The sequence below is a fragment of the Trichechus manatus genome, unplaced genomic scaffold, assembly GCF_000243295.1.
Source record: "Trichechus manatus latirostris isolate Lorelei unplaced genomic scaffold, TriManLat1.0 scaffold00030, whole genome shotgun sequence".
Classification (NCBI taxonomy): Eukaryota; Metazoa; Chordata; class Mammalia; order Sirenia; family Trichechidae; genus Trichechus; species Trichechus manatus.
Window position 1 is genome coordinate 18,916,380 of NW_004443966.1, and position 26,924 is coordinate 18,943,303.

Below are 26,924 nucleotides of genomic sequence, written 5' to 3' on the forward strand. Positions count from 1 at the left end.
AGACTCTCTCACTAGACTGGAAGCTTCAGGCGGGCAGAAACCATGTCTGTTTTGTTCCCTACTGTATCCGCAGCACCTAGTACAGTGCCTGGCACCCCCTGACTGCCCTAGACACATTTGTTCATTTCTTAAGTTTTTAAGAGCCTCCGTTCATCAAGCTGTGGCCTTATCATAGCTCCCTGTTCATTTGCAGATCTGCCCTGTTCTTGGCAGACTCTGGTGGCCCCAGAAGCTCAAGCACAGGTGCACTGTCTAGGAAGGGAGCTCGCAGGTGGGAACCCAGCAGGGTCCTGGGTGTCCTTGGACACTGACAGGGTCCCAACTGTGAGCACCATCTGCTCCTGTGAAGGGTGTCTGACAGCAGCTGCAGCCCAGGACCGGAAGGTGAGCGCCTCTGAGAATGAATGTCAGGCTCCCATTCCCAACCTCCCTGCCTGTAGGGAGTCCACGGAAAGTCATTTTAACCCTGGCAGTAGAAGGAACCAACATGTGTACCACTTTGTAATTTACCAACTGTTTTCCTATATATGATCTTGTTTCATCCCCCCAATGATTCTGTAAGGTAGGTCTTTATTAACCCTGTTTTACAGAGAGGTTAAGTGACTTCCCCAAGGTCACACAGGGCTGGGATTCAAACCAAGTTTCTAACCATTTACTACTATTTAAAACACAATACTGCTGTGTCATTTAAGGACCTCTGGAAGCAGTTTCTGAAATCTTACCTCATCCAGCAAGCCTTACTGAACTAATGGAAAGATAAGTTGTAAATCCCCCTTGCCTTTAATCCAATTTATCCCATATGCCCCTGAGAGATTAATCAGCTTGGACCACCACTATGCTAGTGTCACTCCCCTCTGCAAATTTTCCACGGTCCTCCCACCTACCAAGTAAAATCCACACTCCTTAGCTGCTGCTCAGTGCTCTTCTGCCCCAACTCACCTTCCTTAAAAACAATCTTGCAGTCTTGTTAGTTATGTCACTATCCTCAGCTCTGCACCTTTGCTCCTCAACCTTCCACACACATGGAATACCAGCTTCCTCCATCTTCCCTTGGGAAACTGTTTTCTCGCCCTTCAAGTCCTAACTCAAATGCCACTCCCACTCCCTGTTGGTAGATTTTTTTACTTCATCTTTTAGAGCACTTGGTTTGTGCTTTTCACATGGCATTAACTGTCAGGTATTATGGGTATGGTCCCTGGTTAGTGCAAATGGTTAAGTGCTTAACTACTAGCCTAAGGGTTTGCGATTTGAACCCACCCAGAAGCATACTGGAAGACAGGCCTAGCGATCTGCTTCCAAAAGGTCACAGCCTTGAAAACCCCATGATGCACAGCTCTGCTCTGACACACATGGGGTTGCCATGAGTCAGAATCCACTCAACAACAGCTAAGAACATTATGTATGTGTTTGCACCTCTCCTTTTCTTCCTAGGAGCCCTGGTGGCACAGTGGTTAAGACCTACAGCATGCTATGGCTGCTAACCAAAAAGGCTGGCTGTTTGAATCCACCAGCCTCTCCTTGGAAACCCTATGGGGCAGTTCTACTTCATCCTATAGGGTTGCTATGAGTCGTAATCAACTCGATGGCAATGGGTTTTTTCTTTCTCATTAGATCCTGACGTCCTAGAAGGCTAGATTCATGCCTTATCCATTTCTGTGATCTCTATGGTGACAAGTATAGTTGTGTGCACACCATGTTTAATTAACGCTTTGTTGAGTGGATAAGTTTACCATTTCTCCAACCATCGTCCATGCATTTAATACACTTTGATATACATAATTTCAAACATTCTTTGCATTTTAATGCTATTTTCTGTGTTTGGTTAACATAGCCTTCATCCCTTTATACCAATCTTCTGGCTGGAACTTAGACTGTATGAATAACTAAATGCTTTGCAAGTGGTGGACACGTGGAGAGGTTGTAGAGTCCACAGTTCTACTCTGGCTCTGCCATTAATTGGCTATGTAACTTTGGTCAAATCACTTCTACTCTCTAGAACTTACCTTGCCTCCATCTATTCAATGAGGGTAATAATCCCTGCTTTGCTTGCTTAATTCACCACCAGGTTGTTGGGAGGATAAATGAAATAACAGATGTGGAAGTGCTTTGTCGACCATAAATCACCTAGAAATGTAGTTTAGTTGCACCTACTGTTTGACTGAGGCACACATTGTATTGCTGGCAGTCCTCCATCCCTCTACTCCTGACATGGGGCAGGGGCATTTCCTCTGAAAGACTGTTGTGAGGAAGGGTAACACATTTGTCCAGGCAGTTTCAGAATGCAGACCTAGTACCAGTGTATAGAAGTTATAGGGATCAGCCCCTTCCGGAATTGTCTCAGAGCTGCTTGATGATGGAAAGGGCTGCCTGAGGGTAGGTGAGGGCCCCGAAAACTGCTGAGTCAAGATCAACTACCATGTATAAGCGTCACAACCACGCTTCAAGGTAAAAGAAGCTACTACCTCTTCTTTGTCCACAAAGATAAGAACGTGCCCAAAATCAAGACAAACGCCTGAGGTGTAGCACAGCCCATCTCCAATAACGTAACAGCCCCCTGCAGGAGTCTTCTGGGCCCGCCCATTGGCTTTCTCTTGAGGAGGAGGGTGGTCCATGGATCATTTGGCTTCCTGATTGGCTAGCTTTGCGGCGTGGTAGGCCCCTTCCCCCCCCCCCCCCCCGCGCCGCCCCGCAGCTGCGCACACTCGACGGCCAGACATGGCAGAAGCGGGAAACGTGCAGGCCGGCCTCGGGCTTCCGGGGTTAGGAGCAGCACAGTGGCCCTTGCAGCGGTATGGCCGCTTCATGCCCTCCGGCACAGGAGAGCTGCCTGTGCCTGACCTGGAAGCTGGGACAGCCTCTTCTCCGACTTGGAAGGTGAGGCCGGAGGGCAGAAATGGCTGCAAGGTGCTCACAGGCGCCAGGGAGGGGGTGAAGACCTCTGTCAGCGGCCACACGTGGCCACGTTCCCCGAATGCTACTTGCACAGGAAGAGAGGACACTGAGGGACTGACAGGCTGACGGAAATGTTGAGGAATGGACAGGCTGACAGGGATTGTCCGACATAGACACTGAAGGGGCCGACTGACAGGGACACTGGGGGCCAGTGTGACAGACAAGGGTTCTCTGATACTGACAGCTACCCTGTCACACATGGAGACCGACTGGTTATCAGGGGCCACCTGCTACCTACCTGGACTGAGGTAGCACTACTTGACAAAAATTCACTACTCCATCTCCTCCACCTTCCCCACTAAAGAGCTGACCAACCAACCACAAACAAACAAACAAAAAACCAGTTTGTGTGGAGTCGTTTCTTACTCACGGTGACCCCTGTGACCTTTTGGAAGCAGAAGGCCAGGCCTTTCTTCTGAGGCACCTCTGGGTAGGTTTGGGTTGGCTAGCAGGTGGGCGCTTAACCCTTTGCGTCACTTAGGGACTTCAGCTGACTAAGGCCTGATATAAATGGAAGGACAGACTAACAGACAGGGTAACTGACCCATGGCAGGGCCTCCCATTACTGCTGAGAGTTCTGGGGACTGTTCCTCAAATCCCAAGGCAAAGAGCATGTTGGTGGGGCAATCCCAAGGAAAGGTCAAGAGGCTGGGTGAGAATGGGCTAGGAGGTAAATTTGGTCCATTGCATGGAATGATGTGACCATTCAGTCTTGTAAAAGTGCTTGTACATGTATTATACAAATGAAAGGGAGTATAGTCATTATTTTGTTTTGAGTTGTTTTTTTAACTCCTCGCTATTGCTCCTGTAGCCTCCCCTGTCCTTATATCCTATATTTGAAGGGCAGGAGAAAGGTATCAAGAATGAACTGGGTGCTCATTCTCTATCCTGGACCATCTATTCCACAGTTTCTTTATGGGCTACTGTTTTTGTTTGTTTTTTAGGATAAAATATGGAGGCATAGAGAGAATTCATTTTAGTTACAGAATCATCCATAACCAAGGTGGAGGGGAGGCAGGGAAGGTCTAAGAGATAAGGATTTCTCTTAGAGGCTGACAACTCCTTATTGTGTTCCCCACATGAAAATGTTCTAAACCATTTTCATACTTCTCAGTTTCACATACCTGTCCTTCCATCCCTTAAATACACAAATGGGCAACCTTAACTCTGCCTTATTGAAGGGGTTGGATGGGAGCCCATTCATTTTCCCTTCTCAGTGCCTCAGAGTATCTCATCTCTCCCTAGTCTATCATTTCCCAAAGTGTGTTACTCTGAAAATGGTTCCATGGTTAAATTAATTCACGAAAAATGTTGAACAGGTTTCTTTAAGATTATTCATTCTTTACTATGCTAAGGCACATTATGAATTTCCAAAAGGGGGCAGAGGATATAATATTTCCCCAATGTAATTGAACATTAAACCCACTTTGGAGGAAGCCCCTAATGTGCCATGGAATACCTTTTGAGAAACACTTCTGTACTCCATTCTTTTTTGTCCCAGAGGGCTCCCTTATGTGTGTTATCTATTTATTTATGGTAAAAAATACATAACATAAAAATTGCCATTATAACAATTTTTAAATGTATAATTAACTCCCCATCGTCCCCTGCCTCCAGCCCCCCGCCACCAAAAACACCAAACCAGTTGCCATTGAGTTGATTCCGATTCATAGCAACACTATAGGACAGAGTAGAACTGCCCCATAGGGTTTCCAGGGAGCAGCTGGTGGATTTGAACTGCTGACCTTTTGGTTAGCAGCCATAGCTCTTAACCACTACACCAGCAGGCCTCCAGCCCCAGGTAACATCTAATTGAATTTTTTGTTTCTGTGAATTTGTCTGGAGTCCTTGGGTGGTGTAAATGGTTAAGCACTGGACTACTAACCGAAAGGTTGGTAGTTCAAACCCATCTAGAAGCATCTTGGAAGTCAGGCCTGACAATCTTCTTCCTAAAGGTCACAGCCTTGAAAACCCTGAGGAGTGCAGTTCTACTCTGTACACATGGGATCGCCATGAGTAGGTGGCAACTAACAGCAACAACATGCATTTGTCTATTCTAGCTATTTCACGTAAGTGGAATCGTACAATATTTGCCCTTTTGTGCCTGACTTTTTTCACTTGGCTTAATGTTTTCAAGCACTTTATAGCATGTATCAGAGCTTCATTTCTTTTTTATGGCTGAATAATACTCCATTGTATGGATATACCACATATTGTTTATGCATTCATCTGTTGATGGACACTTAGGTTATTTCCACTTTTTGGCTATTATGAATAATGCTGCTGTGATCATTGGTGTACAAGTATCTGCTTTCATTTAAAAGTCCCTGGTTTCAGTTCTTTTGGGTATATGCCTAAAAGTAGAATTACTAGGTGATAAGGTAATTCTACATTTAACTTTTTGAGGAACTACCAAGCTGTTTTCCACAGCAGCTGCACTATTTTACATTCCCACCAGCAATACACGAGGGCTATCCTTAAGAATTAGGTTCCCATTCAACAATTTCTACACAGATGTTCAGTAACTTTGGTTACGTTCTTTACAATGTGTGAACATTCTCATTATTTTCATTCTGGTTGTTCTGTTTCCATTAATCTAATTTCCCTGACCCCTTGCATTCTCATTTTTGTTTTAAAGTGCCTGTAGACTGACTGGGAGATCTTACTTTTGATTATTTTATTTTTTTAGTTATGCAATTTCTATTAATTACTTTACACATCTATGACACTTTTTGGATTCCATTTTCCTGCCAAATTTTTCAAGCTTAGCTCATATCAACTTGAACATGGCAAGCATAGTGATTATTTAGTCTGTGGTTGATAATTTCATTATCTGGTGTCCCTTCAGATCTGTTTCTGTTGTCTGCTATTTCTTCTAGTTCTCATTTGTGTTGTCTTGCTTCTTTATGAATCTGATTATTTTTAATGGTTTGCTAGATGTTGCATTTGAAAAATTATTTATAGAACTATATTGAGCACTAAGACAGTATTATCTTCCTCCAGAGAGAATTTTTGTTTTTTTTCTGTTGGATGTCTGGGGGCACTAGCAATTTGAGATCTCCTTAATCTAGTTTTAGGGTTTGGTATTTTCTGGGCCACCCAAATAAGTGTTCTTCCTTTGATGGATGCTGGACTCCAGCTTTATCCCACCAGCCACACAATGCTGTGAAAATCATAGCTCAGTCTCTCATCCTTCCCTGTGGATTGACGACACCTCTACTGCATAACTCACTTCCCTGAATTCCCATTTCCTTCTCAGTCTTCACCCGTTATTCTTCACTATCTTTTAAATTTTTGATACTTTTGAAACATGGTTTTTATATTCTGTCCGTCTTTTTTAGTTGTCTTTAGTGGGAAGATTTGTTCCAGTGACCTAATCCATCATTATTGGAAGTAGAAGTTTGATAGTAAGAACTATAGTTTTTAGTATACCTGGTGGCTCAGTTCTTAGCTCTCTCCACTCTTTCATTCGCTCTTGGAAATTTATTTCATTCTTAAGCATTTGACTCTTTTATCCATTTAGGTGGTTCCTGACTATATGGTCATAATTTCTCCTTTGAGCATCAGTACTACATTTGATTGTCTGCTGAATAGCTTTATATGGGTGTCCTAACAGCATCACAAAATAAACATGTCTAAGAACTGAGCACTTGGTCTTTTTGCTCAATTTTCTTACCAAAACCATCTCCCTCTCTTATCATTTTGCTGTCCATCCATTCTTGAAACTTTGAACTCATTCTTCATCTCTGTTCTTGATTCTCTACTGTCAAGCACTAAATTGTTCAATCTTTTTTGTTCAGTTTCTTGCATTAATTCCTTCCTTTCAGCTACAACTGTCCTTAGTCCTACTGCATATCCTACTCCCACGCCTTCATCAAATCATTCTCTTTATTGACATAATCTTCCTGCTTTACTGGTTTGCCTTCTGCTGACCCTTAAGACTTTTTTCATTCATACACATCTGTTTCATTCTGAGCACTCAACCACTGCACCACTAGGGCTCCTTCAGAGGAACATAAAAAATATAAGAAATTGTGTATTTGAACAGATAAACTAACATTTGAAGATATAAATAGTAATATAACACACGATTGGAACCCATTAAATTCTCAAAATAATTATGCAAGGGATTAAATAGTAAGCATTCATATATTCAACAAACACTGAACATCTAGAGCCCCTTTTCAGGGCTCTAGGGATATAGCAGTGACCAAGATACAAACGGTCCCTATCCTCATTTACCACTGCTTGTCTGTCAGTTTGTCATACTGTGGTGGTTTGCATGTTGCTTTGATGTTGGAAGCTATGCCACTGGTATTTTAAATACCAGCAGGGTAACCCATGGTGGACAGATTTCACTGGAGCTTCCAGACTAAGATAGAATAGAGAGAAGGTCCTGGTGGTCTGCTTTCACAAAAAAAAAAAAAAAATTAACCAATGAAAACCTGAGGGATAGCAGTGGAACATTGTCTGATATAGTACTGAAAGATAAACCTCTCAGGTTGGAAGGCACTCGAAATATGACTGGGGAAGAGCTGCCTCCTCAAAGTAGAGTCGACCTTAATGACGTGGTTGGAATAAAGCTTTCAGGACCTTCATTTGCTGATGCGGCATGGCACAAAATGAGAAGAAACAGCTGCAAATATCCATTAGTAATCGGAGCATGGAATCTACGAAGTATGAATCGAAGAAAATTGAAAGTCATCAGAAATGAAATGGAACACTTGAAGATCAATATCCTAGACATTAGTAAGCTGAAATAGACTGATATTGGCCATTTTGAATCAAACAATCATATGGTCTGTTATGCTGGGAGTGACAAATTGAAGAGGAGTGGTGTCACATTCATTGTCAAAAAGAACATTTCAAGATCTATCCTAAAGTACAATGCTGTCAGTGATAGGATAATATCCATATGCCTACAAGCAAGACCAGTTGATACGACTGTTACGCAAATCTGTGCACCAACCACTAATGCCAAAGATGAAGAAATTGAAGATTTTTACCAACTTCTGCAGTATGAAATTGATCAAGCATGCAGTTAAGATGCATTGATAATTACTGATGATTGGAATGCAAAAACTGGAAATGAAGAAGAAGGATCGGTAGTTGGGAAATATGGCCTTGGTGATAGAAATGACGCTGGATGTAGCATGATAGAATTTTGCAAGACTCATGACTTATTCATTGGAAATACCTTCTTTTAGCAACATAAACAAGGAGTATACATACGGACCTTGCCGGATGAAATACACAGGAATCAAATTGACTACATCTATGGAGAGAGATAATGGAGAAACTCAGTATCATCAGTCAGAACAAGGCTAGTGGCCGACTGCAGACCATCAGTTGCTCATATGCAAGTTCAAGTTGAAGCTGAAGAAAAAACAAGTCCAAGAGAGCCAAAGTATGACCTTAAGTACATCTCGCTTGAATTTAGAGACCATCTCAAGAATAGATTTGACTCATTGAACACTAATGACCAAAGACCTGAAGAGTTGTGTGATAACATCAAGGACACCATACATGAAGACAGCAAAAGGCCATTAAAAAGACAGGAATGGAAGAAAAGACCAAAATGGATGTCAAAAGAGACTCTGAAACTTGCTTCTGAACATAGAGTAGCTAAAGTGAAAGGAAGAAATGAAATAAAAGAGCTGAACAGAAGATTTCAAAGGGTGGTTCAGGAAAACAAAGTATTATAATGAAATGTGCAAAGGTCTGGAGTCAGAAAACCAAAAGGGAAGAAAAAATTCAAGCCTCGAGTTGCAATATTGAAGGATTCTGTGGGCAAAATATTGAATGAATGACACAGGAATCATTAAAAGAAGCTAGAAGGAATACACAGAGTCACTGTACCAAAACGAATTGATTGATATTCAGCCATATCAGGAGGTAACATATGATCAAGAACCGATGGTATTAAAGAAAGAAGTCCAAGCTGCACTGAAAGCATTGGTGAAAAGTTTAAGTCTCCAGGAATTGACAGAATAGCAGTTGAGATGTTTCAGCAAACAGATGCAACACTGGAAGTGCTCACTTGTCTGTGTCAAGAAATGTGGAAGACAGCTACCTGGCCAACCAACTGAAAAAGATCCCTGTCTGTGCCCTTTCCAAAGAAAGGTGATCCAGCAGAAGGGGAAATTATTGAACAATATCATTAATATCACATGCAAGTAAAATTTTGCTGGAAATAATTCGAAACGGTTACAGCAGTACTTCAACAGGGAACTGCTAGAAAGTCAAGCTGGACTCAGAAGAGGACATGGAATGAGGGGTATAATTGCTGATGTCAGATTGATTTTGGCTGAAAGCAGAGAATACCGGAATGATGTTTACCTGTGTTTTATTGACCACACAAAGGCATTCGACTGTGTGGATCATAATAAATTATGGATGAATAACATTGCAAAGAATGGGAATTCCAGGACACTTAATTGTGCTCACGTGGAACCTGTACATAGACCAAGAAGCAGTTGTTCGGACAGAACAAGGGGATACTGTGTGGTTTAAAATCAGAAAAGGTGTGCATCACGGTTGTATCTTTTCATCGTAGTTATTCAATCTTTAGGCTGAGCAAATAATCCGAGAAGCTGGACTATATGAAGAAGAACGGGGCATCAGGATTGTAGGACGACTCATTAACAACCTGTGATATGCAAATGACACAACCTTGCTTGCTGAAAGCAAAGAGAACTTGAAGCACTTACTGATGAAGATCAAAGACTACAGCCTTCAGTGGATTACACCTCAACATAAAGTGAAAACCCTCACAACTGAACCAATAAGGAACACTGTGATAAACAGAGAAAATATGGAAGTTGTCAAGAATTTCGTTTTACTTGGATCCATAATCAATGCCCATGGAAGCAGCTGTCAAGAAATCAAACAACATATTACACTGGGCAAATCTGCTGAAAGACCTTTTCAAAGTGTTGAAAAGCAAAGATGTCACTTTGAGGACTAAGGTGTGCCTGACCCAAGCCGTAGTATTTTCAGTTGCCTCATAATGCATGCGAAAGCTGAACAATGGGTAAGGAAGTTCAAGGAAGAATTGACACCTTTGAATTGTGTTGGCGAAGAATATTGCATATACTATGGACTGCCAGAAGAAAGAACAAATCTGTCTTGGAAGAAGTACAGTCAGAATTCTCCTTAGAGGCAAGGATGGAGAAGGACATCATGCTTGCTAGAGTAGAGGGTCAGCAAAAAAGAGGAAGACCCTCAACAAAATGGATTGACATAGTGGCTGCAACAATGGGCTCAAACATAGCGACAATTGTGAGCATGGAGCGGAACCGGACAGTGTTTCATTTTGTTATACATACATAGGGGCACTATGAGTTGGAACCAACTATATGGCATCTAACAACAACCCTCATTATGTTTTTAGTCTAGGGGAGGACCTAGTATTTATCTAAATAACTATATAAGGGAGGGGCTGTATCGTCTATAATCAAGGTGTCATGCTGTTAGGCAGTCAATACTCACACAGAAGAAGAAAGACTGCATTTGAATCCTGGCTTTGCCACTAAATTTCTGTGACCTTGGTTAAGATACTTAACCCCCTGTGCCTTATTTACTTCATCTTAAAATGGAGATAATAGTAGTACCCACTTCATTGGATTATTTTGAGCATTGAGTAAGTTAATATGTTGTAATCACCTAAAACATTGCCCTTAAATTACATAAAGGTTTGCAATTAAGATTATATTTTGTTCTGATGGTATCTTTTCGCACCATGAGTTGCCAATCATTTGGTTCCTTTTGGTCTTTTTTGACTATTGGATGTGGACCCTGAGGTTTTGGGGTTTGTATGTATTGGGTAGCAGTGAGTAGGAGAAGAGTGAAGGGAAGAGAACGGTGGATACAACATGTGCAAAGGCTCCATGCCTGGAAAAACCTCAGCGTATGTAATGTACGGAGAGAAAGCTAGTAAGGCCGGTGCTTAGAGAAAAGGGGGATGATAGCATGAGATGAGGTTGTCTGAAGAGGTACCTTGTGAACATTATCTAAAACCATTAGGAAGCCACTGCGGGGTTTTAATCAGGAACACTTTCATCCTTGAAAGATCACTCCAGCTGCAGCGTGATGATAGAATTGGAGGAGAATGAGTGGATTCAGGAAGATCACTTAGAACACTATTGCTGTGTTGTAGGCAAAATATGATAATGGCTTAGACCAGGAGAATGGCAGTAAAGATGTAGAAATTGGGCATATTACAGCTATATTTTGAAGGCCAAAATGATGAGTTGATAGTTTATGAAGCATCCAAGTGCAGATGTTGAATAGGTAGTTTGATATTCTGGTCTGGACTCAGAAGAAAGATCTGGGCTGGAGATGTAAATATTTGAGTCATCAGCATGAAGGAGATATTTATAGTCATGGGATTACATGAAATTCCAGGACCGAGCTCCAGGGAAGTCCAGTATCTGTCGGTCAGGTAGAGGGGACAGAGTCCTCAAAGAAGACTGATAAGAGACAGAGACTTGGGAGTCACCCAGGAGAATTCAGGCCTATCAAAGCTAAAGAGAGTTATTAAGAGGGAGAGATGATCAACTTTGTTGAATGATGCTGCTAAGTAAAGAAAACTGATGACTAAGTTCTTTGAATTTAGCAACATGAAGGTCCTTATGGTCTTTACCAAGAAAAGTTTCAGTGGAGTGAAAGGGTTGGAAGCCAGATAGGAGTGGGCTGAAAAGTGACTGGTAGGTGAGAAAGTGGAGCCAATGTGCACAGACAATTCTTCTGAGACTCTTGGCTGTGAAGGTGAGTAGAGATAGGACATAATGAATTATTCACCAAATTCTAGAATACTACAGCTAGAGATACTCCTTAAAACTTGAAATCAGTAAATGTAGGACCACAAAAAGGCATTAAATATCTTGTACTCTTGTAGAACTCTGTGTCCTGAGGCTGAAAATGCAAAATGGAATGAAGAATAAGTTAAATTCAAGGATGACTGATTTATAATGTTGTTAGTTGCCATAGAGTCAGCTCCGACTCATGATGACCTTATATATAATAGAACCAGATGTTGCCTGGTCCTGCACCATCTTCATGATAGTTGGTATGTTTTAGTCCATTGTTGCAGCTGTAATTATGTCAGTATATCTCATTGAGAATTTCCTTCATTTTTGCTCACCCTCTACTTTACCAAACATGATGTCCTTTTCTAGTTATTGGTCTTTCCTGCTAATGTGCCCAAAGTGAGTGAGCTGAAGTCTCACCATCCTCACTCCTAAGGAGCATACTGGTTGTATTTCTTCTAAGACTGATTTATTTGTTCTTCTGGCAGTCCACATTATATTCAGTATTCTTCACCAACTTTTACATGCATATGAGACAATTTAAAAGACCCTGGGTTGGGTCAGGTGCCATTTAGCCATCAAAGTGATTTCTTTGCTTTTTAAAAAATTTAAAGAGGTCTTTTGCAGCAAAATTCCTCAGTGCTTTTCCCAGTTTGATTTCTTGGCTGCTGCTTGCATGGTTATTGATTGTTGATCTAAGTAGAATGAAGTCATTGACAAACTTCAATTTCTTCTTCATTTATTCTGATGTTGTTTATTGGTCCAGTTGTGAGGATTTTCATTTTCTTCATGTTCAGGCGTCATCCATGCTGAAGGCTGTAGTCTTTGAACTTCATCAGTAAGTGCTTCAAGTCATCTTCATTTTCAGCTTCCTCCAATCCTGGCTGCGTTCTTCTTCATATAGGATGCGTCTTGGATTACTTGTTCAGCATACAGATTGAATAAGTAAGATGAAAAGATACAACTCTGCCACACAACCTTTTCCCACTTTGAGCCATACAGTGTCTCCTTATTCTTTTTCCAACAACTGCCTCTTGATCCAGGCACAATTGAATGTTCTGGAATTCCCATTCTTTGCAATATTATCCATAATTTGTTATTATCCACACAGTCAAATGCCTTTGCATAGTTAATAAAACACAAATGAACATCTTTCTGGTGTTATCTACTTTTGGCCAGGATCCGTCTGATAACATCAGCAATGATATCCCTTGTTCCATATCTTCTTCTGAATCTGGCTTGAACTTCTGACAGTTCCCTGTTGATGTTCGGCTACAGTTGTTTTTGAATTATCTTTAGCAAAATTTTGGTAGCATGGGATATTAATAGTATTGTTTAATAATTTATGCATTCCATTTCTCTTTTCTCTGGAATAGGGATAAATATGGATCTCTTCCAGTTGGTTAGCCAGGCAGCTGTCTTCCAAATTTCTTGACTTAAGCACTTCCCAGCATTGCATCTGTTTGTTGAAACATCTCCATTGGTATTCAGTCAATTCCTGGAGTCTTGTATTTTGCCAATGCCTTCAGTGCTGCTTGGACTTCTTTCAGTACCAGAGGCATATGCTATGTCCTGAAATGGTTGAATGTCGACCGTTTCTTTTTGGTACAGTGACTTTGTGTGTTCCTTCCATCTTCTTTTGATGCTTCCTGCGTCATCCAGTTTTTTGCCCATAGAATCCTTCAATAAAGCAATTCAAGGCTGAATTTTCTCTTCAGTTCTTTCAGCTTAAAGATGCCCATTGTGTTCTTACTTTTTGGTTTTCTAACTCCATGTCTTTGACCATTTCATCATAATCCTTTCCCTTGTCTTCTCTAGCCACTGTTTGAAATCTTCTGTTCAGCTCTTTTACTTTATCATTTTTCATTCACTTTAACTACTCTGTGCTTAAGAGCAAGTTTCAGAGTCTCTTCTGACATTCATTTTAGTATTTTCTTTCTTTCCTGTCTTTTTAATAATGACCTTTCATTTTCTTCATATATGATGTCCTTGGTGTCTTCCCACAACTCTTCTGGTCTTCAGTCATTAGTGTTCAGTACATCAGATCTGTTCTTGAGACAGTTTCTAAATTCAGGCAGGATGTATTCAAGATGGTAGTTTGACTCTCATGGATTTACTTTGATTTTCTTCAGCTTCAGCTTGATCTTGCACATGTGCAATTGTTGGCCCATTCCGCAGTTGGCCCCTGGCTTTGTCTTGACTGATGATACTGAGCTTCTCCATTGTGTCTTTCTACAGGTGTAGTAGATTTGATTTCTGTGTAATCCATCCAGGGAGATCCACATGTATACTCATAGATTGTGTTGTAGAAGGAAAGTATTTCTGATGAATAAATCATTGATCTTGCAGAATTCTGTCATGTGATCTTTGGTGTCATTTCTGTGACTAAGGCTGTATTTTCTAACTACTGATACTGATCTTCTTTGTTTCCAGCTTTTGCATTCCAATCACCAGTAATTATCAGTGCATCTTGATTGCGTATTCAATCAATTTCAGACTGTAGCAGGCTGTAAAAATCTTCAATTTCTTCATCTTTGGCATACATGGTTGGTGACAGATTTGAACAATAGTTGTATTAACTGGTCTTCCTTATAGGCATGTGAATATTAACTCATCATCGAGAGTGTTATACTTTAGGATCTCAAAATGTTCTTTTCAACGATAAATGCAACGCAATTCCTCTTAAATTTGTTGTTCCTAGCATAGTAGATCATACGATTGTCAGACTCAAAATGACCAATACCAGTGCATTTCAACTCATTCATGCCTAGGATATGGATCTTCAAGCATTCATTTCACTTTTGATGACTTTCAAATTTCTTTGATTCGTATGTCACACATTCTGTGTTCTGATTACTAATGGATGTTTGCAGCTGTTACTTCTCATTTTGAATTGTGCCACATCAGCAAATGAAACTTTACACCTCCTATGTCATTAAGGTCAACTCTACTTTGCAGAGGCAGATCTTACCTAGGCATATTTTGAGTGCCTTCCAACCTGAGGGGCTCATCTTCCAGCACTATATCAGACAATATTCTGTTGTTATCCATAAGATTTTCATTGGCTGCTTTTCAGAAGTAGATCCCCGGGCCTTTTAGTCTGTCTTAGTCTGGAAGCTCTGCTGAGACCTATCCACCATGGGTGACCCTGCTGGTATTTGAAATATCAGTGGTGTAGCTTCCAGTATCGTAGCAACAACATGCAAGCTACGACAAGTATGGCAAACTGACAAATGAGTGATGGGATTTATAATAGGATCTTATGAAAAGCTAGAGGTGTTTGAGAACATACTTAATCTTTGAAGCTGCCCCAACAGGTTCCTTGATGCCTTCTCTTAACACCCTTTAAATGCCTTCTTCCAAAGAATCTGTGTTGGGTGTGTTGGCTCAGATGCAGCTGGGTAACTCTTAGATTTTTTAGCCTGTAACCCAGAGGTCATGACCATTTTGAGAATTTGATTGTTATTACAGTTTTTTTTCTTCTCTGCAAAGCTCTTCATAATCGCTTGTGAGGAACAGCAGTTTTCAAACGTTCGGCATAACGCCATGGCTACAGTGACAAGAGACGAGGTTGGCTTTTGAAAACGGAACGTTTGTACCTTCTTTTGAATCTGTGCCGAACCTTCCTACCTGCTGTGATCAGTTTCAGCCTAGGTCTGTCATTTTTTTGGAGAAACAAAAGAGAAAACAAGATTTGTTCTATTTTATGGGCAGTGTGACTGTTGTAAGGAGCCCTGGTGGCGCAGTGGTTAAGCGCTGGGCTGGTAGCTGAAAGATCAGCAGTTTGAACCCACCAGCTACTTCGTGGGAGAAAGATGTGGCAATCTGCTCCTACAAAGATTTATGGTCTTAGAAACCCTTCAGGGCAGTTCTGCTCCGTCCTATAGGGTCTCTATGAGTTGGAGTTGCCCTGATGGGCAGTGGGTTTGGTTTCATTTGGTTTGGGTGGCTACTGTGCAGCAGTAATAATAAAAGATGAGCCATCTAAAGAGCTACACTCTCTAAGTCTCATGTGAATTTCTTTTCTTAAAAACATGTGGTACCTGCAGTAAAAATATATGTTAGGTAAAGCATGAAATTGTTGTGGTGGAAAGAGTCATTCTGGTTGTTTTTTCTCTAGGGAACTTTGAAGTTCAATCTTGGTTGAACCTATTGTGGGTTTAAAAAAATTTTTTTGAAGTCATGGGGATAATCTGTTTTCTTGATACTGTTCTATATAGTTGTTTAATTCTAGAGAAGACACATCATAATGGCCAAATGTTAAGGCAAAAATGTCAACTCCAGAGATAAAAATGAATAGTACAAGACTTCTTAAACTTGAAGTACTAGCTAAGAAGTAAGGTCAAATCTGAGACCTAAAAATTATGATGTATAGGATATCTAATATGTGTGTATGTTGAATTTGTTTTAATTATCTGAATTGAACTATTCTTATTACCAGTCACTACCTGGAAGTAAATTAACCACATTTGCATGCGAATTTGTAACTCTGTAATAACAAGTGTGCAAAAGTGTGTCCCCCAAAAACCAGTGGTTTAGAACTATGCTTCTCAAATTTTAATGTGTATAGAAATCACCTGGGGCTTTTGTTAAAAATGCAAATTCTGACTCAGTAGCTCTGGTATGGAAAATGAGATTCTGTAGCTCTAACAAGCTCCCAGGTGACGCTGATGCTGCTAGTCCGAGGACCGCACTTGGAGAGGCAAGGATTTAGAAGACCTTGAATTAAAAGGGCAGGCGTATAGTACTAAAAAAATGAATTTATCGAGTTATGGGGTAAGGCAATCAGATTCATAATGAATATGCAAATGTTTTATTAATAGGGTTAATATTTAAACCATCTGTCGTCATTTAAGTGGAGTGAGCAAATGAAATACAAACTTGAACTTGATTTTAATTCCTTACATCTGTTAGCCCAGCCTTTCTGAAAAGCTTATCATAATAACAGATTGATCCCTTTTATGTATTTTATGTCTGAATATAACTTAGTGTACTAATTTGAGAATAATTTTGAAAGGTGATGTTAATTGCAGGTTGCTTTTTAAATTAAAGTTTTACCATGTTTTTCAGATTCCAAGGATTTCTCAGACATGTCTTATTTGGTCGAGCCTGACAATTTCTTAGATTATTTTTTTCCTTTCAAAGGGAAAAAAAATCATCCTTTAATTTTTATAAGGAACTTAAAATAATTGCCCTATTTAGAAAATAAGAAATAGAATATGAAGTTTGTACTTGAAATGAACTTTAAAGTGTAGATTCAACTTAAGATATTTTTTTGGGTCCTCTTAACAGTGTCCTTTTTCTCCCCTTTTGTACTCCTAGTGCCTACATACTACCTAGCATATGATAGGGGCTCAGTAAATGCTTGATTGAATATGTAGTCACTTTTCTGAATTTATGATAATGTGTTAATTACAAAATAAGAGCTACTGTTTATTATTTAAGGCGCCTGGGTGGTACAGTGGTTAAGTGCTTGGCTGTAACTGAAAGCTGGTGGGCAGTTTGACCCCACCAGCCATTCTGCAGGAAAAAGATGTGGCAGTTTGCTTCTGTAAAGATATATTGTTTAGTTTTTCAGAATTACTGCAGCAGCCCTCTTAAGCAAATACTACTAAACCCATTTTGTATGTAAGCGAACTGAAACTCAGAGATGTTGAGTGACTTGCCCAGGGACACAAAGGTACTGAGTTGAGAAGAAAGAATTCAGACCCTGGTTTTCCTGTCTCTAAAGCTTATGCTTTAAAGCACTCTGCTGTTTCTCTTAGAAGTGTTAATATTTCATATGGAGAATAGCAATTCAGTTATGTAGGTGAGGAATTTTGAGATTACACATAGGTTAAAATGACAGTAGTTTGTTATTTTGTTTTTAGGAAAATTTAAGATTCAGTAAAACCCCCTAGAAAATTATTATTAAAAATAGTAAAGTAGTAGTTTTGCATGCCTGGAAATTTTTGATTGGTTGCCTTATGTTGCAAATTTTACCTTTTTGGGTACAGGATATTTTGCATTCCTATAAATATTCTTGAGCTCTGTTCTGGGATGTAGTTAATCAACTTGGAAACATTGATCCTTTGAAGTCTTGCATTTGGTCTAGGGTTAATTTTAATCTCACTCCTGAGACGAAACCCTACTAAGTACTCTACCTGATGCCCCGTGAATTATGAGGGTTTTCACTCTGTGCCCCTTGTGAACTCTGGGAGTTGTTCCCTCAGATCCTTTCAGGTGGTTCTTTCTCTGACCTCCAGTGGTTGCCTTACACTCATGTGCCGATGAGTACTCCACTGTAAGACTTGAGGGAGGCCCGCTGCAGATTTCTGGAGTGCCCTCTGTTCTACTCTCTCCTTCCTGTTATTCTGTCCTGTGAATGTAGCTGCACTGATCTCCCTGGGCTCCCAACTACGTCTCCTAACTCAGGGAGACTTCCAGGCTCCACCTGGATTTCTCCTCCTCGCTCTTTGGCCTGGGAACTCTCCAAGAAGTAAACTGGGGCAGTCGTAGGTCTCACCTCCTTTGTTTCTTGTCATTTTTTCAGGGATCACTGTCCTTCATTACCTGATGCTCAATATCTTGAAAACTATTGTTTCCTCTAATTTGCCCAGTGTTTTAGTTGTTTCAGGCAGAAGGATAAAGTCAGTCCCTGTTACTTCATGTTGGCCAGAAGTGGAAATCCATAGTGGGTCTTTTGATTCAGGTTCACTTTGTCTTTTTCTGCTTTAGTTCATCAGTCCAACAAAATATTATCTACTGGGTACCTGACATTCATGTAGGCACTGGGGATACTATGGAACTGTCCTTGCACTTCATCAGTGTTAAAATATTAGGGCAGTTGAGTGCAGGGTTAAAAGTATAGGTAGGACCTGACCATCACAGCAGTGTTCCTCAAGGTGTTGAGGGCAGACTACTTTCATCAGGGTCTCTTGGGGCGCGTGTTGAAATTCATGTTTCCTGCCCTAGACCTAGTGAATCACAGTCTCTGGGGGTGGCTCTCTCGGTGATTCTCGCATACTACATACAGTCAGTCCTCATGCCCCAATTCTGAAGGAGGGGTAGAGAAGAGAGAACAATTGACAAAGTAATTCTTATACTATATAGCACCTTTCAATTTATAAAGTATCTTAATAAACCTCTTCCCATTTAGTTCTCACAACTCTTTAGGTTTTATTACCGTTTCGTAGATGAGAAGCTGAGGCCTAACTAGGTTAAATAGCTTGCCAAAGTTTTACATAGGAAGTGGAGGAACAGATTCTAAAACTCAGGTCTTCCTCAAGCCAAATGCTCATTCTCTGTACAGCGTTGCTTCCTAGATTGATATCTTCTCTTATGAAGATGAAGGGTATCGTCAAGAGTTATTGTTTCATGCAGCTTGCTTTTTTGAAGAGTCAACAGGTTAGATCTTGTATTAGTTAGGATTAAGATTGGCTCTGAGTGACAGAAAATGCAAAATAACAGTGGGTTAAATAAGATGAAAGTTTATTATTCTCCCATATGAAAGTCCAGGACTGGTATGACACTCCACAGTGTCAGCAACTGAGGCTCCTTATATTTTATTCCTTTGCCATATATGACTATTACCTGATAATCTGAGATACAGTCTGTATTCTACACAGCTGGTTGAAGGAGGGAATGAAGATGTGGACAAAGGGTACACACTTGCTGTCTCTTAAGGAACTTTCCTGTAAGCTGCCACATGACACTCCCTCATATTCCTCCGCAACATAGTGGCCAGAACTCAGACATATGGCCATCCTAGCTGCATGGACAGCTAACAGAAGTAGTCTGTATTCCATGAAGTCATGCTTCTACTTAAAAATCCGAGGTTCTGTTTACTATATAAGAAGAAAAAATGGATATTGAAGGGTAGTTAGTGGTCTGCCACACATTTTTCTCTTGCAATTCTGGAGGCTGCTAAGAAATTAAGACTTATTCCTGGGGTCCCTGGTTAGAACTCAAAAAAAAAAACCAAACCCATTGCCATCCAGTCGATTCTGACTCATTGCGACCCTATAGGACAGAGTAGAACCACCCCATAGGGTTTCCAAGGAGCACCTGGTGGATTCGAACTGCTGAACTTTTGGTTAGCAGCCGTAGCTCTTAACCACTACTCCACCAGGGTTTCCTAGAACTCAAAAGGCATTTGCTAATAACAATAGCAACAACAAAACAACTATTATTTAGTGCATAATTACTATATGTCAATACCTAGAACAATACTTGGCAGATGCCCTATATTTATTGAATTAATTAATTAAGACCAGGTATTCCACTAAGCATCAGCTCTCACGTTATATCATTTAATCCTTCTGATGCTCCTATAATGTAGTTATTCCTATTTTTATTTTACAGATAAGAAAATTAAATATACCTGGGATTTGATCCTAGGTCTAAGTGATTCCAGATAATGTCTTTTATAAAGTGGTAGCCATTAGTGCTGTTTACCAAATGTACTTTACTGCATATCCCACCCTCTTAAAGTTAAATGTTATCATCCAACTGATTTTTGCCGATGACATGTGAGCAGAACTGACATATGTCATGGGCAGAAGCTTTAAGCCAAAGCAGGATTGTTTTAGTCTTTCTCTTCGCTATAATGTTGCAAATATTGCCTCCTCTGTCTGCCTAGGTCTTGTAATAAGAATGATGGGTAGTGTGATATAGTGTGATGACAGGTAAGAGTGAAGATGGGTAGGTAGTGTGAGTGACAAATAAACCTTTGCTTTTGAGGATTATTAACTTCTATAGCATACTCTAGCCTATTCTGACCGATAGGTATAGAAATATATTTTCCACTTGTGGTTAAGTCTAATTGGATTATATGCCATGTATATTGTAGAATACTTAGTCTTTGAGGACCAGTTTGGTAACTGATGTCCTAACATGTTCTTCATTCCTTGTTCCAAAGCACCAGTTTATTAAATACACATTTCCAACTTGGGATTAGTCTCTGTTCTGTTTCTTCAGTGAGCACAAACTTAATTTCATTGCGTACAGACATATTTTTCATAGAGGCCATGGTTTGTTTGCATAACATGATTTCAGGTAAAATGTATCTGTAACAAATATAGTGAAGAAGATTTTTTTCATCTTTGTGCTTTAAGGAGTCTGAGAAGTTACAATTAAAAATGAGACCTAAGAGTATTAAAATTAATTCATGTTTAGTATTTATTCCCCACCTACTATGTGCCAGATGCTGTGCACATAGTAGATGTCTAGAGATGATTGAGGTATTGCCACCGAAAGAGCTAGCCAATTAAGCTCAAGAACCTGCTTATTTGGATATAGAGTACGTTTCACCTCACAAATGATAACATGGTGTCTGAGAAATAAATTAAGGTATTTGTTTAGTTCCCAGATTTAGAAATACAATTTGGATATTGGAATTGTTATGAGCTAAATGGGCCTTGTTTGAGAATGAATAGAAGAAAATGCTTGTGTAGATAGCAAATGCTAGCATGAGAGTTGCAGAGACCTAGATTAAGTGTGCCAGTGGGAAGTATCATTTTCTGGTTATGCTTGGTGATTTTTTTAGATTCATTACCGTAGTCTGGGAATTTTTTAAAGGATTTTTTTTTAACATACTGGAGAAATGTTCCTTGGACTATTTGTCATGGAAAGAACTATGACTTGAGGGGCCTTGATTGGTAATTTCAAAGTCTTAAAGAACATATTCCTCTGTTGCATAGAAGGTATTTGAGTAAATGTCTTCTGTTTATGGCTACTAATCAAGATCACATTAACTTAGTAGCTAGGTTTAAAAGGACTGGGTAATTTCATGACCAAATCTTATTCTCAGGGGTATGTTGTAAAAGAAGGGAATCACATCTCGTGCTTTTATGTATAAGATAACTTTTGTATGTTTTAAAAGAAAAATATTCCTCAAGTATATGTATTATTTTTTTAGGAGGGTCTGTGTGTTGTTGCTGTTGTAATTGTTTTCATTCTTTTTGTTGCTATTAACACTTTGCTTTTTTGTGAAACATCAGAAACAGAACACTGATTTTACAGTTTGGTAATGGGTATGTAACAGGACTACTCTCATTAGCTTAATATACTATACAAATTTGTTGAAATATTTATGAGCCTCTTTAGCTACAGTCAGTGAGGAGGCAGCTGTTAGCCTGCTTAGCAATTTTGCAGATTTTTTGTATTTTGTAATGCACAAATCAGCAGTTTGGGTCAATATATACAGTTGTGACACTGAGGGATCTTAACAGCAGAAAACAAAACACTAAATCAACTACATAATTTAATTTGTCACAATCTGAAGAGTAATAGTGTTTTACCTTTCATGTAGATATAACTTACTTTAGGATAAGTACATTTAAAATGCTTTTCTATATTTTCACATAGTGTTTTTGACTTTTTATTTAATTTTAGATTTCTGTTTTAGTACAGACTTGCACAAATACATGTGTATAAGATATGAGTAGAGAAGTTTCTCTGGATATTTAACCGATGGATAAGCTGTGACTGAAAAGGTGGCTTTCGGTGGGCAGTCTCCAACTATATCTTAGTGTGTGCTTCTGTGTTGATGGCAAAATACTACAAGAGACAAGGGTCAGGCTGATGTAAATCTTAAGCTACGTTTAGGTTAGCAACTGGAATGAAGAGAAGGTATAAAAGTGATGTATGTCCTCTCTGACACCTTAATGTCTTTTTCTGTCATGACTTGGTCAGCAGTCAGAACATTTTTCTTTGAGCTTGCCATATTGTGTCAGTATGAACATTCCAGTAAAATACTAAATTGTCACTCATTAAAAATAGTTCCCAAAGCCAGAAATAAGTAATTTTTATAATATGTCTGGATTTTTTGGATTATGATACTTGAAATTTCTTTTCAGAAGTAGGACATTACATGTAGTACCCTTGTCCTTTGTAAAAAGCTGAATGCTTTCCTTAACCTTGATTCTACCTAGTGAACAAAGACCATGGAAGCCTTTTAAAAATGTTTTATTATAAAGACTTTCAAGCATAATCAAAGGTAGACAGAATAGTTTAGTGAACCCACATGTACGAATCACCCAGCTTCAACAATGATCAATTCATGGCCAATTTTATTTCATTTATACCCGATCTACTTCCTCCTCATCGTGTAATTTTGAAACAAACTCCAGATATCATACCATTTCATCAGTAATTATTTCAGTTTGTAATTCTAAAAAATCAGGGCTTAAAAAAAACAGTCATAGTGCTATTATCACACTAAAAAATTAACCGTGATTCCTTCCTTAATATTATCAAATAGAGTTCAAATCTCTAATAGTCTTATTAAGTGTCTTTTTTTTTTTCTCTAAATGGCGTCATTGTGGTTGATTGATAGATCTTTTAGGTCTCTTTTAATCTTTAAGCCTCCCCTCCATATCTTTCTGCAACCTCCCTCTCTCTCTTCCGTGCAAATTATTTGTTGAAGAAAACCAGTTGTTGTCCTACAGTTTCTCATAGTGTGGATTTTGCTGATTGCCTCTCTGTGGTGCTGTTTAATGTGATCTTTGTCTTCCATATTTTTTTGTGAATAGCCAGTTAAATCTAGTTGTTATTGTTGTTAGGTTCTATTGAGTTGCTTCAGACTCACACCGACCCTGTGTACAACAGAACGAAACACTGCCTGGTCCTGTATCATCCTCACAATCGTTGCTACGTTTGAGCCCATTGTTGCAGCCATTGTGTCAGTCCATCTCATTGAAGGTCTTCCTGTTTTTCGCTGACAGTCCACTTTACCAAGCATGATACTCTTCTCCAGGGACTGATCCCTCCTAATAACATGTCCAAAGTACATGAGATGAAGTCTCCCCATCCTCTCTTCTAAGGAGCATTCTGGCTGTACTTCTTCCAAGGCATCAATTTTTCAGTCTTCCTTATTCATTGTACAGCACTCGCACACATATGAGGAGATTGAAATGTGCACCTTAGTCCTCAGGATGACATCTTTGCTTTTTAACTCTTGAAAGAAAGAGGTCTTTTGCTACAGATTTGCCCAGTGCAGTGTGCCATTTGATTTCTTGACTGTTGCTTCTGTGGACGTTGATTGTGGATCCAAGTAAAATGAAATCCTCGACAACTTCAGTCTTTTCTCCATTTATCATGATGTTGCTTATTGGTCCAGTTGTGAGGATTTTTGTTTTATGTTGAGGTGTAATCCATACTGAAGCTGTATTCTTTGCTCTTCATCAGTAAGTGCTTCAAGTCCTTTTCAGCTTTTAGCAAGCAAGGTTGTGTCATCTGCATATCACAGGTTGTTAATGAGTTAAATCTAGAGGCTTGATGAAATTCAGATTGATGTTTTGGCAAGACTATATAATAGGTGGTGTGGTTTTCTTCCATCAGGTACATAATATAATGTCTGTCTCTCTTTTTGTGATATTGCAGCTATTGATGTGTAATACCTAGAGCCATTAATTAATTAGGGGTTGTAAAATGTGATATTCTAATGTTATCATTTTTTATTTATTATCTGGAATATTTCTATAAAGGAAAACTTCCCCATATTTGCTAGATGACCCTTTGTTTCTATAGGAGAGATAGGAAAAATACTTGAGTCTTTCATTTACCACTTAAAAAAAAAAGAGTTAGTTTTCTAGGATCCTCCAGTGTTCCTCTATCCCTAAAGGAATTTTGCAAGGATATGTCTAGTGGTTGGCTTTTCCCCCCCGTGGATGTCTGGAACTTGACCCCTTTCCATCTTCAGTCTAACGTCTTCTTGCAGTTGAGTTATATTTTCTTCTATTATTTGTTTAATCAGTGCCTTTCTTCCATCTGCACCGCTCCCCAGCTCCTGTCATGAACATTTGTTCTCCTGAATCTTTCTTCCATGTTATACGTGATCTTGTTATACATGAGTTCTACCTCTTTGTAGTTTGCTCTGTGTTTCTGCATGTTTCTCCTGCTTGATCTTTCAGACAATTAATTTAAGTCTCAAAAGTATCTATCCAATTCTTGAATTAGGCTGTTGAGTTTTTATATTCATAAAGCAGGTTTTTGCCATTTAAATGAACATTCTACAGGTTCTGGGGATTAGGATGTGAACATCTTTGGGGAGGCGGTTTATTATTCTGTCTCCCACACATCTTAACAATATTAAATCTTCCAATCCATAAACAAAGTATATCTCTCCATATATTTATGTCTTCTTAAATTTCTCTCAGTTTTCAGTGTGCAGTTCTTTCACTTCTTTTGTCAGGTTAATCCCTAAGTATTTCATATTTTTTGATCCTTTGTAAGTTTTGATGCTTTTTTAAATTTCTGGTGTGAGCTGTTCCTTGCTAGTATATAGAAATACAGTTGGTTTTTGTTTATTGATCTTGTTTCCTTCAACCTTGCTAAACCTTGCTAAAATTCATTTACTAGGTCAATTGAATTTAGGTAGGTCCATTTAATTTTCCACATACATGATCATGTATGTCATCTGTGAATAAAAGAGTTTTATTTCTTCCTTTCCAATCTGGATGTCTTTTATTTCTTTTTCTTGCCTGAAGACAATTGTTAGAACCTCTAGTACAGTGTTGAATAGAAGTAGTGAGAGCAGGCATCCTTGTCGTTTTCTGTGTCTTAGTGAGAAAGGATTCAGTCTTTTATTTCAAGTATAATGTTAGCTATAGGTTTTTCATATATGCCCTTTATCAGGTTGAAGTTCCTTCTATTATTGTTTTGCTCAGAGTTTTTTAAAATCAGGAACGGATGTTAGATTTTGTCAAATGCTTTTTCTACATTTTCTCATCCATTGAGATAATCATATGGTTTTCCTTTTTTAGTTTGCTAATATGGTGAGTTACATTCAGTTCAAAATACTTCTTAATTTCCCGTTTAATTTATTTGACCCATGGGTTATTTAGTAATAGAAGTATGTTCTTTAGTTTCAGAATATTTGGGGATTTTTCACTGAAGGAAATACTGCAGGGCTTTGCATACCCTCCATGACATCCAAAATGTTATTTGATCTTTAAATTTGGAATTTAAAGTGAATTAGAGAAACAGCAGTAGGAAATCTTGAATTTAAATATAGCATTAGAGTTCTAAACCTCACCCATGAAACTATAAGGTAGAGCGTTATTGCTCAATAGAATGCAGTAACTGTATAAAAATATACTTGAGTTGAGTTAGGCATGTGTTAATGTTTTGAGCTTTGAACATTAAGAGTGAGTTTACGATTTCATCTAGTTATTTACAGATCATACCAGGATATTACCTTACAGGATTTATTAATGATATTAAAGCCACCAGTACAGTGTAGTCACTTAAGGTGCAAATCCCACTCTAATGTATATATCACTCATGTCCTCTTTGACATTTAATTGCCTCAACTCCTCATTAGAGCTCAGTAGATTGGAACAACAGAACAAATGTAACAAGATAAAATATAATAGGGATAAATCCAAGGTTTTAACATTAGGTTCAGATGAAGAAAGGGAAAGTATGATTTACCAGCAACCTATGTGATGAAGTTTCAGGAGGTTTTATAGATATAAGATCAAACTTTTCAAGGCACTGCCTCGCAAAAGATTAATGCAGTTGTAGACTGCTTTACTGCAAGTAATGTGTAATTAATTAGACCACACCAAGATCATTATGATCAGTTTTGGGCACCATATTTTAAGAGTGACATTGACAAACTGTAGCTCCTCCAAAGAAAACACCAGGTTTTCAGACTTAGTGGATCCATTGAGACTGAGGAAACTGCCAAATGTATTGTCCTGAAATAATCTTTAAACCTTAACCTGAAACTGTTCCATGAAGTCATCTGTAAACATAACAATAGTTTAGCTCAATTAATAAAGAATGTCGGCCTTAAACATTTTGCTCTTTTAAAGAATTACCTATATGTGATCAAATTGACAGCAGTAACTCTAAAGCACAGATGAGAACTTTAAGGGACCTGGAGAGTGAAAGTTAACGATGGTGAAACAGTATAGGTAGAGATGAGAATGGTGACATGGTGTGAAGAATGTAACCAGTGGCGTTGACCTGTACATGTAGAAATGGTTCAATGGTTATATATTTTGTTGTGTATCTTTTCACCAAAAATAAAAATAAAAAAATAAAGAGTGAGAGCATTTTGACATATTTTCTGAATCAACAGAGAATACCATGTACTGGTGGGAATCTGATATATATTTTGAATTTTTTAAATGATGATAAATAAAGCAGAGAATACCATGTACTGGTGGGAAT

General features: G+C 39.0%; 1 protein-coding gene across 2 annotated transcripts in view; it reads left to right on the forward strand.

Moving 5' to 3' along the window:
- The first annotated feature begins 2,715 nt into the window (after positions 1-2,715).
- REC114 (REC114 meiotic recombination protein) overlaps positions 2,716-26,924 on the forward strand; it is a 121,600-nt gene continuing 97,391 nt past the window's right edge. For both annotated transcript variants that reach the window (XM_004374813.2, XM_023729822.1), the window contains exon 1: positions 2,716-2,874. In XM_004374813.2, the coding sequence (XP_004374870.1) occupies positions 2,716-2,874 (159 nt within the window). The remainder of the gene's footprint in view (positions 2,875-26,924) is intronic.